The sequence below is a fragment of the Strix aluco genome, chromosome 9 (assembly GCF_031877795.1).
Source record: "Strix aluco isolate bStrAlu1 chromosome 9, bStrAlu1.hap1, whole genome shotgun sequence".
Classification (NCBI taxonomy): domain Eukaryota; kingdom Metazoa; phylum Chordata; class Aves; order Strigiformes; family Strigidae; genus Strix; species Strix aluco.
The window spans coordinates 11,961,759-11,977,739 of NC_133939.1; the positions used below are offsets into that span (position 1 = coordinate 11,961,759).

The 15,981-nt window shown below is 44.2% G+C and overlaps 1 protein-coding gene across 10 annotated transcripts in view; it reads right to left on the minus strand.

The window, feature by feature from the left end:
- Nucleotides 1-6,960: 6,960 nt before the first annotated feature.
- Nucleotides 6,961-15,981, minus strand: part of DOCK10 (dedicator of cytokinesis 10) — a 164,797-nt gene continuing 155,776 nt past the window's right edge. For 7 of the 10 annotated variants that reach the window (XM_074833709.1, XM_074833706.1, XM_074833708.1 and 4 more), the window contains 7 exons: nucleotides 15,718-15,864; nucleotides 15,006-15,216; nucleotides 12,544-12,734; nucleotides 11,767-11,867; nucleotides 11,295-11,433; nucleotides 9,294-9,369; nucleotides 6,961-7,689 (listed from right to left, as the gene is read on the minus strand). In XM_074833709.1, coding sequence (XP_074689810.1) covers nucleotides 7,622-7,689; nucleotides 9,294-9,369; nucleotides 11,295-11,433; nucleotides 11,767-11,867; nucleotides 12,544-12,734; nucleotides 15,006-15,216; nucleotides 15,718-15,864 — 933 coding nt within the window. In that variant the 3' untranslated portion in view covers nucleotides 6,961-7,621. The remainder of the gene's footprint in view (nucleotides 7,690-9,293; nucleotides 9,370-11,294; nucleotides 11,434-11,766; nucleotides 11,868-12,543; nucleotides 12,735-15,005; nucleotides 15,217-15,717; nucleotides 15,865-15,981) is intronic. The other 3 variants (XM_074833712.1, XM_074833707.1, XM_074833713.1) reach the window with 1 other exon arrangement.

Sequence of the window (15,981 nt, forward strand, 5' to 3'; positions counted from 1 at the left end):
CATATGCAATCTGTGCAAATACATCTAAAACGTGACTCAGAACTACAGGGAACACTACGTAGCCTTTGTAGGTCACAAAAACATATCACGGGGCAAGTAACACCCTCACAGCCTTTCTCTGACAAAAATGAATGATTATAACTAACTGAAACAGCATATGGGAGCACAGCTTAAAAAGCACAGAGAAGATGCATCTTCTATAAAGCTGGAAGTAATTAGTTGGAAGAAATGGAAACATGCATTTCTTTACTACTGTTTGGGGGAGATGTTCATACTAAGAAATTCAAGATACTTGCTTTAGTGAGTAGTTAAGAACCACATGAAGAACCTCATCAACCTGGACAGGAAAGTCAGTGATTATGGTTGCAGTTTTGCATTACTGAGAATTTTCCAAAAATACCTGTACATTGTCAACTTAATGAAGCTTTACAAGCAACATACATGTATCCCATGCAGACTGTGACTCCTGGCCTGAAGGACACTTGTTACTCTTGCTCCTACCTCACTGGGCCTCAGGGATGCTCCCGAGGGAATGGGATATGGGTGGCTGCCCAGGATTGATCCCAAACCTGTCAGGCACAATTTACCCGTAAGCAGCAGCACCTCCTCCTGCAGTGTTATAAGCCAGAACTGCTGGGGTGCCAATGTTTTTGAATCCTGAGGCTATACGTGTAAAAGAGACATATGGCCTACTAACTAGGAGGCTTTCCCAAATGAGCTTTTTATCATTCTGCCTTAAAACCACTCATATCCTTTTGGCCTGATAATCTAGACACTGCAAAAACCTTCCCCTAACCCTGCTGATTTCACTGTACTTTTTACTTTTTCCCATTGCCAAATACTCCAACACGTGCCTGGGAGGTAGGAAAGTTACTTGATATTTTCCATAGCTAATATTTCACCAAGGAACCGTGCTGGACCTCTCTTGAAAAGAATAATAATGTTCTCATTTCCTCCCTGAGCTGCCCTGCAAGCTGATGGCTGCCCAGAGCCGCTCTCTGCAGCCTGAAAACAAAGAAAGGGTGGAAGGTCGCTGTGTGGGGGAGAGTTGTGGGCACCTGAGCTGGGGTCTGTGTGCTCTGCCGCCCGCTGCAAGCCCACCCTGCCACGGCGGCTGCCTGGATCACACCCCCGTCACAGCCCCAGCTCCAATAATGGTTTCAAGTGTCTGTTTTCCTTCTGGTGTACACACTGCTGCATGCACAGGGAACAGGAGGGTTGGGCTGGCAGCACTCCTCGCTGGGGTGAGCATCGCTATCAGGCAGGTGCTGGCGTGCCCAGGCCCATGGCCAGAAGGACCAGCTTCATTCAGAGCAAACTCCAGCACGTCCCTGATTTCAGTCATTTTGAAAGCATTGATTTGGTCTTTCTCAAAGTTTGCCCCACTTTTCCCAACTGAAATTATTTATTCTGTTCTGTTTGAATTAGCAAATAATTTCAGTTGTGCTTTCCAGGGAGAAGGATTATACATTTGAAGTAGGGGAGACATTTGACCCAGCCCCGAAGGAGGCAGTGGGAGCAGAGTGGTGTGAACTGCCACTACAGGGGGTTCGTAAGGAGGCAGGAGCTAATGACCTCATGGCCTTGCAATCTGACTGTCCTGGCCTGGGCAGGTGCTGAGCTTGGAAACTGGACTGCTCCAGCGCATCAGACCTCTGGGGAGCGCTAACCCACTGTCCTTAACTTTGGGCATCTTTGCATTTAAGCTTTGATCCCTCTCCTGACCCATGTTCTGTCCTGTGCAGGCAGACCTGCTTGCTGTTCCCACCAGAGAACTCACCTGGGAGCAGAAGCCAGGCGGGTGCTCTGCAGAGGAGTTGACCCACAGCAATCTTAGAGTCTGAAAGACTCGCAAGCAGGTTTTCTCTCTGCAGTTGCACAGCATGTGCTCACCAGAGCTGGAGCCATGCCCTTTCTTGTCAGGATGCATGGACTTGGGGCCACCACAAAAGGAAAAATAACCCAAACTAACAAAACCAAAATAACAGCCAAGAACATCAGATTTCCAATTACTCTGTTTTGCCTCAGTTGGCTCTTCGGTGTGGATATAGCTTGCTGGCTCTTGCTGTCCTTTTCAATCTCACAGCAGTGATGTTTCATCAGCAAAGCTCCGGGATTTTATTGTAGGTTCAGCTGGGAGATTTTTTTTCAGTGGCTCCAGCTACTGCCCTCTCAGCTCTGCAGGCAGCCCTGAGAGCCCTGAGCTTCAATAGCTTCTGGTGCTTTCATGCCTTCTGTTTGCTCCTTAGTTTCTGCTGCAATGATGAGCGCTTTGTTTCATTATTATTGTCAGCAGCATTGCCAGCTCCCACCTCAAAATGGGTTTGAGGAAATAATGCGTAGAAACAGACAACTCACCCAGACTGCTAATCCTTACAACTGCAGGTAGTGCTCTGCAGCCCAGCAGCCCTCTGTGCTTCCACAGTGATGCCCTGAGTGTGACTGACGCCCAGTAAGAACAGCCCCCCAGTTAACTGCCCACTGCACACCCTGCCTGTGCGGAAACCGCCCCAGGAGAGCCAGCAGCTCATCTGCCTTCTGGTATGTCCCAGCTGTGGCCGCGTCGGGTCCTTTGGCAGTCCCTTACTGGAAGGAGAGGAGCTGGAGGAGAAACTGCTGGCTCTGCGCTGCAGCCTCCAGAAAGCAAAGCAAGGACAAGTGGAGCAGGAAACCTCAACGGGTCTGTGCCAAGCGGTTCTTGCTCGAGCAGCTTGTGCCAAAGCAGAGGGGATACAGCGATGGTGAAGCCGAAGGTCCTTCCTGGTCATGATCGTAGTTCTCTACGGACTTGGCTATTCTTTGTCTTGTGGATTAATTTTATTTATCTCAGTGCAGTTGTCTTAAATGACAAACACATCCTAGGTTTTTTGGTTTGTTTTTGTCCGTCCGTTCCCCCCCACCTTTCTTTTTCTACAGCTTTGGATGCTTTTCTCAAAATCCCATTTTTCTGTTCTCATTCAATAGTTGATTTTAACATCCTTTGATTTTAACTGCCTGGGTTCAAAATTCACTTCATGGCTTTAATTTGCTTGTTGTGAATGCATAACACTGATTATTTTTGCAGTAATCTAAACATTATGAGAAAAATCTTTTGGATGCATACCAAACTTGTTAAAAATCGGTAAATACGTTCAAATCCATAGTAGATACTTTTAAGATATCCTTGATAGATCATCTGTCTTGAAGACTCATCCTCCCATATTACTTACAGCTGAAATACTGAGTAGTCAGTTACCAGTTTTAAAAATGTTCCAAACTGAAGTGAAAGGTACCCGTAGTCTGATGCTTCTCAGCACAAGTGGGACAACTTTTTTCACACTGAGATCCAAAAATCCATGCTCAAAGCTACACACTAATGTAATTTCACTTTTTACCAGATCCAGGCCTGTGGCTGGGCAGCACAGGGGCGGCGAGTCTGGAGCACGAACAGTACAGATCATCCTCCTGTTTCTCATTTGGATATTATCCAAAAAAAAAAAAAAAAATCATCCCTGTTCAGCTCAATGTTACGTTGCCAACGTAACATTTCTCTAGTGAATGTTAAGATATAATTACCCTGTAAGGAATGATTCCTATTAAACATTTAATACATCTCCCTCTAATTGAAATTTAAGCCTTTGGTTGTGGTTGGGTGTCACTAAAGATGTGATTAAACATAAAATATGTATAACACTTAACTCCTTTTGGGGTGTTGGGATAGCTTCCACTAAGTAAAAACCATGAATAATTTCTTTTGCACTCTAAAAAGTTTTTAAAGTAGCTTGATTTGAGGCTGGTGCAGGAAGATCTCCTTCCTCAGATGAAAGGGAATCTCTCACCAGCTTCGCCTACAGCAGCAGGGGGATGAGAGCCTCCTTGAGTTCAGCTTCACCCACTGCCTTTCTGCCTCTTGTATCCTGCTCCCTCGCAGGGCTGTGCGCTGCCCCAAACCAACCCCCCCGCCACCTGTCTCTCCCCTGGCTCCGGCTGCCTCACAGTGTTCCTCAGCCTGTGCTTAAGTGTCTTCTTACGCAGAATTATTTGCTATGAAGGTATAACAGAGAAAAATGTAGATTTTCCTCTTACGCAAGTAATCTGAATGTGCGAGCACTGAACATACTGAGCATCAGCAAAGATACTAACAACAGTCCTAAATCAAACACTTGCACATACGCATTATTTTTTTGCCTGTTATTAATAATCTTGCTTATAGCCTAAAAATCAGTCCTTGTCCGTTCCATCTGTAAACACCTGTGTAATTCCACATTTATCAAGAACTTAGGGAAAGACTTGAAGAAGTACCAGCAGCTGCTTTCCCTGTCTTTATTTCCTTTCTTCAAGCAGCACAATTAACAATATTTTGACTGCAGCATTTCTCACTGCCACCTTTGCCTGGTCCCCTGGGATATCTGTGCTCGGGCCACTGAGACCCTGCCCATCCTGCAGTAAAAATAAAACCTATGCATGTCAAGCAGTGGGAAAGTGCATCTGCTCTTGTACTTGTCTCCCTCCCTGAACTGCTCTTCTCTGTATGTTTTACCTGCCTTGAGCTGATTATTTGTGCGTAAAAGAAAACAAGTGAGGGAAGTTTGCTGTGTGGTTATTTTATAATTGTCCCAATATTTGAAATAAAACAAGTCAGTTTCAAAAGTGACTGAAAAATAAACCCAGCTGTAAGAATACACTGTGGAATAATTTAGTGGAGAAAACTTCAGCTCTGAGAACAGCCGACGACCATGTTCTTGTGGTTGCCTTAGACAAAAGGAGTCTCAGAGTGAAGCTTCTGGCAGAAAAATACTGGTGTAGATATCATGTAATCCTGAGTTTGAAAAGCAGCGGTTGTATGAGAAGAGCCCTTTCTTACAGCACCTGCTCTGTGGCCTGCAATGCCCATCAGGCATGAGTATTTATAACACTGCTTAGTTCTGTGAGGGTTTCATAGCCCACAGATGGGGGTGGATGTAGGATTCGGTGTGGACCCATCTAACTTCTGCAGTTTTGCTCACTGAATTTTATGGCAGTGAAGGGCGAAACCCCATCTTTTTAATAATCCTACAGCCTCACATGCCTTCTGCATCTCTCTAATTTGCTTCCCTCAAACACTGGGACAATCCATGGTTTAATGCTTTGTCTTCTCTCACTGTTGTGGCCCTGGTTCAAAAGCTAATGTTTGCTAATTGCCTTCACTCGACTAAGTTGAAAGTGCCTGAACACGGCAGGAGAGGAAGAGCCATCTACAGCAAGGACCCAGCTACACTCAAGCCTGAGCATCTCTAACACTGGCAATAAGGTAACAGGCAGAATATGGGTTGGATTTTCAAACCCCCAGAGAAGGCTGCAGAGCTGGTAGCTTAAAACAAGCCAAATCCCACAACCCTTAGACTTACACACGAAACACATTTTGTGTGCAAGCTATCAAGAGAACAATCCAGAGATCTCCTTACCTCTGGTTTACAGACCACAGCTTGGCTTCAGACCAGCTTGGTGTCAGCTCGCAACATTCCCTCAGTGCAAACCATGCTTTTGCAATCTAGTTATTCCCAAAGATGACCAACAGATTTAGTTGCTCAATTCTTGTGAACATTAATTAGAAACAGTCTGCCTCCAGATCACCTTGAAGTGCCCACCCATAAACACCAATCACAGTAAACACAAAATGAGTCCAGTGAGACCAACAAACCAAGGGGCAAGAGGGCTTGATGCTCAGACTTACCTCCTCTGTACTGCAGATTCCTGCTGCCTCCACTGATGACTGGTTCCTCCCATATATATGAATGAGCAAGTAACTTCGTCTACTACTACATACACAGTATAAAGCAGCTTAAAATTTGGGCCAGAAATCATTCGTTACAGCAGACTACTGGTTTTGAAGAGCAGAGCTGGGCTTTTCAAGGCGAGGATGAGGAAGGCGCCTGGCTCTCCATCCAGCCGCGCGGTCGACGCTGATGTGCAGCGCACAGGTGAGAGCTCGGGCTGTGACCAAGTCACAGGTGTGGGCTTACACTGCTGCTGCACTAACGCTGGAGCGGGGCCCAGCCCAACCGCTCCCCTCCTTCCCCCACCAGGAAAGGGCACCGTGTGGGCTTCAACCGTTAGTGATTTCTTCTGAAAAAATCCCAGACCTGCCGATAGTGAGACACAGCAGCAAGCGCTGGCAGCACATGCAACACTGGCAGGGAGGCAGAGACTGGATGATGGCACTTTTCCTTTGCACGTATAGTTGGGGTGAATTTAGAGGCCACCTGTAGCTCTTGCCGGCAGGGCCAGGCTACAGCTTGAGTTGCGATTCACCAGTCGTGAACGGGGGGTGTCTTGGGAAGAGATAGGAGACAGTAGGGCAGAAAGGGGCAGCACGCTGCAAAAACCCTCCTGGTATCCCCATGGAGCAAGACATAGCGCTGGCCTCTGACCTGAACGAACACTTGAGAACCTGTGGAGGCCTCGGGAATCACCAGGGTTTCTCCAGAGAAAATGAGCCACAGCTTAACAGAATTGTGGGGACTGCATGCATAGAAGAGAGGGATCTTACCTAACATACATGCACATCGAGCAGGGACCCATGAAAGCAGGGATTTTCTGTGGGCAAAGGAATGAACGTGAAGCAGTGTGGGAGTGCAAGGCTAAAGGGAACTCACAAGAGCTGGCAGAGTCGCTCCACCTCATCCCAACATGATGCAGAAACCAAAACAAACATCTCACTAGAGGCACATGGTTTCCCAACAGGCCCCGAGAAAAATCTGGGACTACGAACTTCAAAGGAAGAGCAGAGCTTCCTTGGCCTCAAGCAGGAGGACTACACTGAGCCTGTTTCCCAGGGTGGCCTCAATCTGGGGCCACGAAGAGAATCTGAAGCCACATTCTGCAGATGGTTGTAAGTGTTTCTATCAGCAACCACAACGCAACAGACAGCTGGGATACAGGAGGCATCCTGATCTCCACCACTCTGGAAATTGCTGACATGGGAACGAACCAAGGCACAGACCTTCAAAGAGAAAATTTTATGGAGGCTTTTATACACATACACAAATATTTTAATATAATGGTAACTGAAATGTTATCCATATTCTTAGTACTGTCATAATTAACTAAAAAGATATTTTTTAAATTTTGTAAAAATGACATATTTTACACATCTTCTATTTACAATTGCAATATACTTAAATGTTATAAAACATCCACTCTGACCTTTAAAATATATGTATACTAGGACTTAGTATTAGATATATTATAATTTATAGCAAACTTAGGGTTTGCTGTGTACCTATCTGTTCAATGGGAATTTCATAATCAGCCTGTCTTAATAAAGGCTGCTCAAAATCAAAAATCGACAACAAAAATAGATAGGGAATGTGCAAATATTGGGGCCGACAAAAAAATTAAAAAAATATCAAGCTTGCAGTTTTAAAAAATAACACCATGAAGACTTCCAATAAATTAAAATCATAGCCCACAAATCCTTTTCCTGGCATTGTCCGTGATCAAATTAATTTTCAGTACTATTAATCTAAAAGGAAAAAAACCCCCGAAGACCAAACCGCCCCCCCCAGCCACGCCAGGTCTTCCCAAGGCCATGTGTTCCCCACGCCGCAGTCAAGCATCAGGGTTTGCCAGGGTGGTTGCTGCTGGCACAGACGAGCTGGCTCTATTGATGACTCGTGAATAAGTGCGCTCCATTCCTTGCTGTTTTGCCGAGTCCTCCTTGTATGCAATCTTTCCATAAAAAAGAAAAAACAAAAAGCAACAGTGAGATCCGAGTAGTTTGGTGTCTGAAGTGTTCATTATCTAACCAAGGATTTCCCGTTTTTTATTTATTACACAATGATGCTAAGGATCTGACAGAAGAAAAGGACCTTTGCCTGGAGACCCAGAAGTGACCAGAGGCTGCAGTGAGAGGGCAGACACCCTCTGAGCCAGGAGGATAAATGAGGCTGGGGTCACCAACTTCTGCCAAGTAGTGCTTCATGGGGTTCCCTGAACTACGTTTCTCTAACAACTCTCACACAAACACAACTGAGAAGTCACCTATGTTTTACAAACCCAGCAGACACCTGCACTGGCACCTACTGACTGTGGTACAGATTAGCCCCAGCTCTGCCCATGTAGCCATTTGGGGCACGCAGCATCCCCACTGAGCTTCACACACATGGCAGCTGACAAAACATGTCCATTAGCAGGGTCTGGACCAAATGCCTGCTTGAGGCTGTAGGCAGAGCTGCGCTTTTGGGGAGGAGCAGTGGCAAGAGCTTGCTCTGCCCTGTCCTACATATAGGCTTTAGCAAGAAGGAAGATTTTTTTCTGAAGAAGTTCTTTTTAGCCTTGGTAATAGCTTTTTTTCCTACTTACTTCTATAAATACAGACCTAAAACCTGCCTTCTTCCATAGGGCACTATGTTGAAGCATCCACAGCAGAGACACAGGCCATCCCCGCTGACCACCCACTCGTCAGCAGTGGAAGAGAAATCCTCCCCTCCAGGCGTAATCTTATGCCATCAAGCCCCAGTTATACCTGGTCAGGGTTGCAACCACACCATGTTTGTTACTCAGACATGACCACTCTGACTCCATGTACAGCTTTAGCGTCAGAGCTGGCAACTCGGGCAGCCCTGGGAAGGAGCTGCTCCCACGCCGCGGGCTGGAGGAAGAGCGCCAGGACGCAGCACTCCCTGGCAGTGCCCAGCAAAGCCAGGGAAGCTGTGAGGAGAGCAGGGCAGCACGGCGGAGCACAGGCAGGCTGCGGCACACACTGGCTGCCCAGACTGCTGACTTCACCCCGCCGCCATGACTCAAATCCAACGCCCTCCCCAGGGGCGTCAGAAGAAGAGCTTGGGGCGGGTGCTGCTGCACCGGGCCGTACCAGTCCTTCTGAACTGCACACATCAGGCTGGCACACGCCCCACTGCACCCCAGCGTGGCCCCAGCCTACGGCCCAGTGTACGGTGGCCACGAGCAGCGTGGTGGGCAGGGCTGTGAGAACGGGACCACACTCATGGGGCCAGGGGGCTTGGCCTAATCGGTACCTTTCTAGGCCATTTGTCCCTGGCCCTTCCACCTGGCCACTTTTGCTACTGCTGCCCCACCGACTTGCCCAAGTTCATGGCTAGGATCCTAAAGAACACGTGTCTCAATGCTGCTCATGGGCAATACATCAATACATCACACACATACTTTGTCTTTTTTTTTTTTTTTTTTAAACTCCCTGAGCAAGGGAGTCATTGGACATGAAACTAAATGAACATACCAAGTAGAGAAACCAGCAAGTGAGGAAAGTACATGACATTAAAAGAAAAAAATAGATGTAAGAAAAATGAACATACCACTTTTGGCTATAGTATTGAGGGAAATGTTAGACAGGGAAGAAGAGAAGCTGTATAAGCAAGGACCATGACAGAGCTGTCAGAAAAGAAAAACAAAACAAAACAAAAGAAAAACATATAGTGATGAAAGAGTCATTGTCAGTGGGTGAGCAAACAAAACCCTCTTGAATATAACAATGGGAACGATGGCAAATCTTACTGGTGTAAAGCACACAGCACAGCTACATGAGAGCCTCAAGCTTTCCAACTGCGAGATAAATATTTCAGCCACAGTTTACAGCATGTGATTTCTCTGAGGCAACACTCTGCTCAGAAGCAGGGAGTTCATGCATTCACTGCAAGAAGAGTAGAGTTTTCCTAAAAAGCCACACTGCCTGGAAAACTAGGCTGACACTTGTAAGGCTGCCCCACAGGGCTGCAAGTGGGAGACTGGTTTTCAGTGTGAACTTTCAGATGATTTTGGTTAAACAGATGATGATTTTGACCTTTGCTGGATGAACTCTTAACTTTACATATTAGCATTGTTACGTACAAGTAATTTTGTATTATTTCGTCTTTTCATTTACATGGAGAAAACTCAGAGCTCACTGATATAAATACAGGTGTCAGTATTTAATAGAACTCACCAAATATTTTATGACTGCTGAAACTCATGGGCTCCTCGTGCTTCATTTAAGTTGACCATACATTTTCCATTCTTGTGGGGAACAGTAGTTCACACAAGACAAATGGTACTGCCTATGCACATTGACTGCATGGCCAAAATAACTTCCACGGGAGAGGCATGAACATTCAGTAACAAATGATACCCTTAATACTTACATACTTAATATAACAAACAGTGATAAATATTAGTTATGATAAAATTACTGGAATGCTTGAGGTTCACAAACCTTTATACACCTAAACAGGAAGGGAGCACAACTGACAGCACAGCAACCACCACTGAGCTTGACCCCCACTTGGCACATACTGAGCCTTCAAAGCAATTTCACAGCTTTACACCCTGTGAAAAACTAGCTCAATTCCACAGTAAGTATAACAATGGGTCAGAAATTCTGGTAAATCCTTATTCTCCTCACATGTGAAGATGAATAATACAATATGGTCTAATGGGGTCCCAGTTAAACACTCTGTGAGATGCCATCACTGATACCAATGGTTTAACAAAGTAACTCTGTACACAAACACTGCTTCTGTGTGCTGTAGGCACCTGGAAATGCAGGGCAACTGCTGGAGAATAAGTATTTCTCAGATACAATTTCAGGTGGCTGACACACAAGCATGCAGGGAAATAATTAAGCATGATTGAATTTGCACTTTAGTATGCAGAATCACTCAATGTTTAAATTAAAACAGAAAACATAATAAAAAATATCTGCATAGACACAGCAATAGAATAGCTGCAAGTGTGCACTGATATCCAGTTCAGTATTTTGGGATGCATTTCATATAATGTAGCCATGCACGCTCCTCCTTCTGAAGCTGCTAATAACTGAAATACATGGCATGTATTTTGACAGTGTACTTAAGTATAAAAAAATAAAAAATAAATAACTCTTGCTCTGAAAGCTGAATACAAATAGAAACTATAAAGATACCTCCTCCAGTTATAAGCTAGGTCTTAAAAGCAATTTACTGTTTTAATTAAATACATCACAGCTGTAGGGTAAAGCAAGCAAAGCATAAAACACTAGTTTAACTGATTATCTGTCTACGCCTCTAGGCCTCAGTCTGCATTTAGCCTCATGAACATTCAACTTTTCAGTATGTAGCAAGACAAGTAGAAGACAAATCTTTGTTGATCAGTCAGATTCATCATATATAATACAGCTGGATTTAAAGAAAGAGGGGCAGGGGGGAAGGAGTAAACGATGTTTTCTCAGTGACTTGCACTGCCAGGTTTTACTTCTAGTATTTTGCTCTACAGCTTCGTTTGTCATGAAGACACAATTAGCCACCCTCATTCACCCCAACCAGCACCAAAATAGATGATCTAACCTGTTCATTCATAACTGCAGAGAGCTCGCTGAGCATATCCTTATAATGAGACTTCATCTCTCCCTGATATTCAAATTGGTCCTCCTTAATAAGGCGTTCGTTGACATCAAGAGCATGTCCACATGCTTCTGCAAATTGCCTACAAGCACAAAACCACAAAGAACAACATACAAATTTTGTAGTAATAAAAAAACCCTGTCTCTGTATATATACACACACATTACTGTGCCTCTTCTCCCCCTTGCAAATTACACCTGTTAGAAGTGAATTTCAGAACTCATCCTCAGATCAAGAGGAATGTAGGCTACTAGGATAGCCCAAAACTTCTGTAAATGTTTTCTTGGGAATGACTTGTAAGATAGGGTAAATCCAGATGTAAATTAGCCTGGTTCAATTCAGCCTAATTTCATGTCACACCTACTCATGTTACTCATACTGTGCACAGGGTGGAAAGTCTAAACTTAACGTTTACCTGAAGATTTCCTTCAGAAGCTTAACTTGATTATCAGGATATCTCTTAGCATTTGTCTCTTCAAGAAAAGCTCGAGCATAGGCCATTGGTCCAGCATTTACCTGGGGGAAAAATATGCAGTTTAGGTGTAGAGAACAAGCAGTTTATTGTCATTTTCTCTTGTGTTCCAAGGCTTGGGGACTGGCCTTAGGCAAGCAAGCCTGTGTGAAGAACATCACATCACTCTTGTCACCTGGATGAAACCTGAAGAGTTTTTTTACTGAAGAAAAGGGAGCTGGTCAGCCTCACACGAACTGCAGATCTCTGCTGGCCTTTGAAAGTCCTCAGCTAGTTAACTATCTTGAAAGCTGTAAGTCTGAAGACATTTTAATGAGGGCACCAGAAATACATGCACCTCTCAACAGTCCCAACTTTTCTAAATAGGAAATGACAAAACGAATCCTAACAAAACTCTCTTTAAAGTATCTGCATGCTTGGCTGTATCAGGGGCTGTATTCTCAAGAGACACGTGATGGTCGTGCTAGAAAGGTTTTAACATTTTTTTAGAGAAGATTTGACCAAAATAGTTATATTTGCACATAAATACAGCAGTCATACACATCAGTGGAAAACCTTCCACTCCCTTACATTTTTAAGGCAGGCTCCAACAGCACTGGAATACAAGATGTGACCAGAAATGTAAAATAGATAAAACATGTTTGAAATGGTGAAAGTCAGAATAAAAACTTAGGTACATGCGTTAAAAAAAAAAAAAAAAAAAAGGCAAATTGTCATTACCTTGACACTGACACTTCCTTGGAGTTTGAGCTGCAATCGGATCATGTCCACTTCTTCCATTGTACAAAGCTGATTGAGCTCTGAGACTTTTTTGGACATCTCATCAATTGCTACTTCAATAGGGTTCAGCTCTGTGCTGGTTTGGCTTATGACTTGAATACGCTTCTTCACGTAGGGAAACAAGTGACTAGCTACTCGAAAGCAAGAAATATGTCAGAGAAACTCACCCAACAAGAGAGTATTTAAGAAAGCAAAACAATTAAGTCAAAGTATTAACTTTTGACTTTGTCAATGTCTTTATCAATCCATACAAATTAAGTTTTAATCACCAAATGAGTGAAAGTGACACAGCAGGTCCAAATTGAATTTTGATGTACCTGGCGCTGGAAGAGCATTTCCTTTTGAATTCACCACTGTTTGCTACGGAGCTCTGTCACATCCAGGTGACAGGCAAAAAGTTCTCACTGCTCAGATTTCAGAATCCACAAATTTCTTCTTCCGAGTTAAAGCACTGATAAGCCCGTACTGAACTTCAAACGGCTCAAAACATGTTTCAAGTTAGAGGCAGGAGCCTCTAGTTTAGCTGAATTGGTTATCGCTCACCCACAGATGAACTACTATTAAAACATCACCCTTAAAGAAGTAAGGAGTTACTTTTAGTATTCAACCTAAATACTGCTATGGGAGCTGACAGAGGAATTATTCATCCTTAAAACCCCTTCCTTCCAGTCAAGGTCTTTTCAGGAATCTCAAGAAGTCTGGCAAAGGTACCGTTATGGCACATTAAGTCTGATCTAAGTTAACATTCTTTTCCAGATTGCTCTACACACTTTGGAAGGCCTCCTAAACTCTGTGTATGCCCTCCTGAGGTGAGCATCTGCTGCCAGTCAGCTCAGACCTAAATGAGCTCCAGCTTACAGGGTGGCTGTCTCCTGGGAGAACAGGAAACCCAGGACTTCCAGAGCTGGAAGCACGAGTCACAACCAGGCACAGGAGAGAGCCAGCGATCTGCAGACCACCACCAGACTGCGCTTGTCCTCTGCACGATGCAGGCAGCAGGCTCTGGGTATGCTGAGCAGGTATTGTGCCAGCCACCCAGAACCTCTGCACAAGCACTATAAACTTCCACTGCTCCTCCAGTCATACCGGTAAGCCTTGCTTTCTTCTCAAAATAAAAGCCTTTCTTTTTCCGTAGGAAGCAAATGAAAATATATATGACTTGATCAAAGAGGGGAGGGGGGGTGTGGGGAAGACAGATGTTTTCTTTAGAGAAAAGCACTGAGGTGAGGCAGGTGCCAGAGAGAAAAGCAGGGGAGAAGAGAAGGTCATCAAATTCCCACCTAACGCTGAAGGCAAAGCCAGGCTGAGAGTGGTGGGAGCTGATGACAGCATGTAATAACCCAGGGAAAATATTCTGCTGGAAGAACAACCCTCTCTGTTTTTGCCAGACATACCATAACAGCTGCACTTTAAAGTCAGTGAAACTACCTGCTTTAATACAGATCTCAAAACACCTACTGCTGCTCAAGCACTTATAAAAACCACATACAAGCTACTCCTTTCTTCTTACAAGCAAAGCTGTGTCATGTAACAAGATGCCCTCAGACATCAGTGCCTCTTTCCTGACTTGCCAGAACAAAACTTTTAGGTGACTACGCCTGTACTGTAAGCAGCTTTCTTCACTTTGCCCTTTGGGGGAAGCAGATGCACTGAAGCTGGTGAGGAACTGGATTTTCTGTCACTCGGGAGCCTTTGCTGGGAACATCAGCCTCCACTCACAGCTGCCTATGAGAACTACACCTCCAACTCAGACAGCTTCTCATACTCCCAGGCAAAATTCAGACAGGTCAAGTTTCAGTAGTAGTTTCACAAAGGATGCCTCTTTAGAGATTTCAATCATGATAAGGAACTAAACATTTTCTGTTTAATATGACTCAGTAAGAACAGATGTATCTAGTGCTCCTGACATTCCTGTCTTAAAACACTGATTGTGCCCAGTGAGATGAAATCTTACATTATATAGAATTTTTTTAAGTGAGAGGTATTTTACTCCCATTTTGAACAAAAATTTGTATCTGTTAAGTTTTACTCTTCTTAGCAGAATAGGCACCCTACTTTGCTTTTTCTTTGACTTGTTTGTTATTAAAAGAACAATGGTTCTGAGTGCTAAGCTGCCTCCAGCAGAACCACTCCCAAATTACATCACTGCAAGAACAGTTAAGATGTCAATAATAAGGAAAAATAAGACAGCTGATGACTCCACAAATGAAAATAACTTTCCTTAGGATGGTCAGCAGGACTGTAAGAAAGCACATACTTTGCCAATGGACACACTGAAAAGATTACTTATTCTGCACAATATGCTGTGCCACTGACTGCAGAAAACCTGGCACATGAAATGCACTGCTGGGCTTAACTGGCAAAGGTGGGATGGGAGGGGGAAGCATCCTGAGCACACGTACTAGTCAGGATTGTGCGCCTCTTGCACTGCTCTTCTACACCTCCGTGCTTTTTTCCTGAGAGTGTGAAAGGTGTTTCAAACACAAAACGGTTGATGTTATGATGCATTTCGAAGTCGGTCTTTCGATCTTCAGCTTCCTTCTCTTCAAAGAAAGGCGTGACATACGTCACCTGGATATATGCATACTTTGGATCCAGGTCTTTAGGGTTGACCTGTGTAACAGTGGCAAATGTAATAGAATTCTGTTAAGTGTGATGAGCTTCCAAGGCATCCATTATATTTCTGCTGCTTTTATCTATCATAGCAATACCAATTAAAACTGAGACTTCCAAATCTAATATTCAGACCCCAGATTAATAGAAAGATATTTAACCAAGAGGCCTCTAAGAACAGTGGGACTTCTGAATATAGCCATTGGCTAAAGCAGATGAAGGCTAAATGAGAGAGAAAATAACCTGCTTCCACATTGCAGTAAACATCTGCATGCTCTCTGCAGGCATATGCTGGAATATGCTCTCCTCCCACTGACTGTGATGCCCTGCTACAACCATACAGCACCTGCCACACTATAAGGTAAGGGTCTTTTTTTGGTTGTAAAACTAGGTCATAGTAGTTTACACATACACTCAGTTCACATTCATTCAAAACACGCTCTCAAAACATGAATCGTGTACAGTTCTCCCCCTCATGCATAAACTGCAGGTCTTTTATACCTTGTTGGAATCCTGAATGATCTTCACGTTATCTATTCCAAACTTGTCTGCATAAAGTTTCATCAGCCTTTGAGAGATCTCAGACAAGCCGGTTAATTTGGGTTCTTTATAGATATACTCTTTACCTTCCTCCTCTTCAAAAAAACCCTGTTTGGAAAGAAATGGAAGGATACAGTGAACACAACAGACAGGGCAAAGCCTAAACCAGCTTCTTTACATCAGGAATCAAGGTTGCCTGCACCCACCAGAGCATCCAGTATGCCA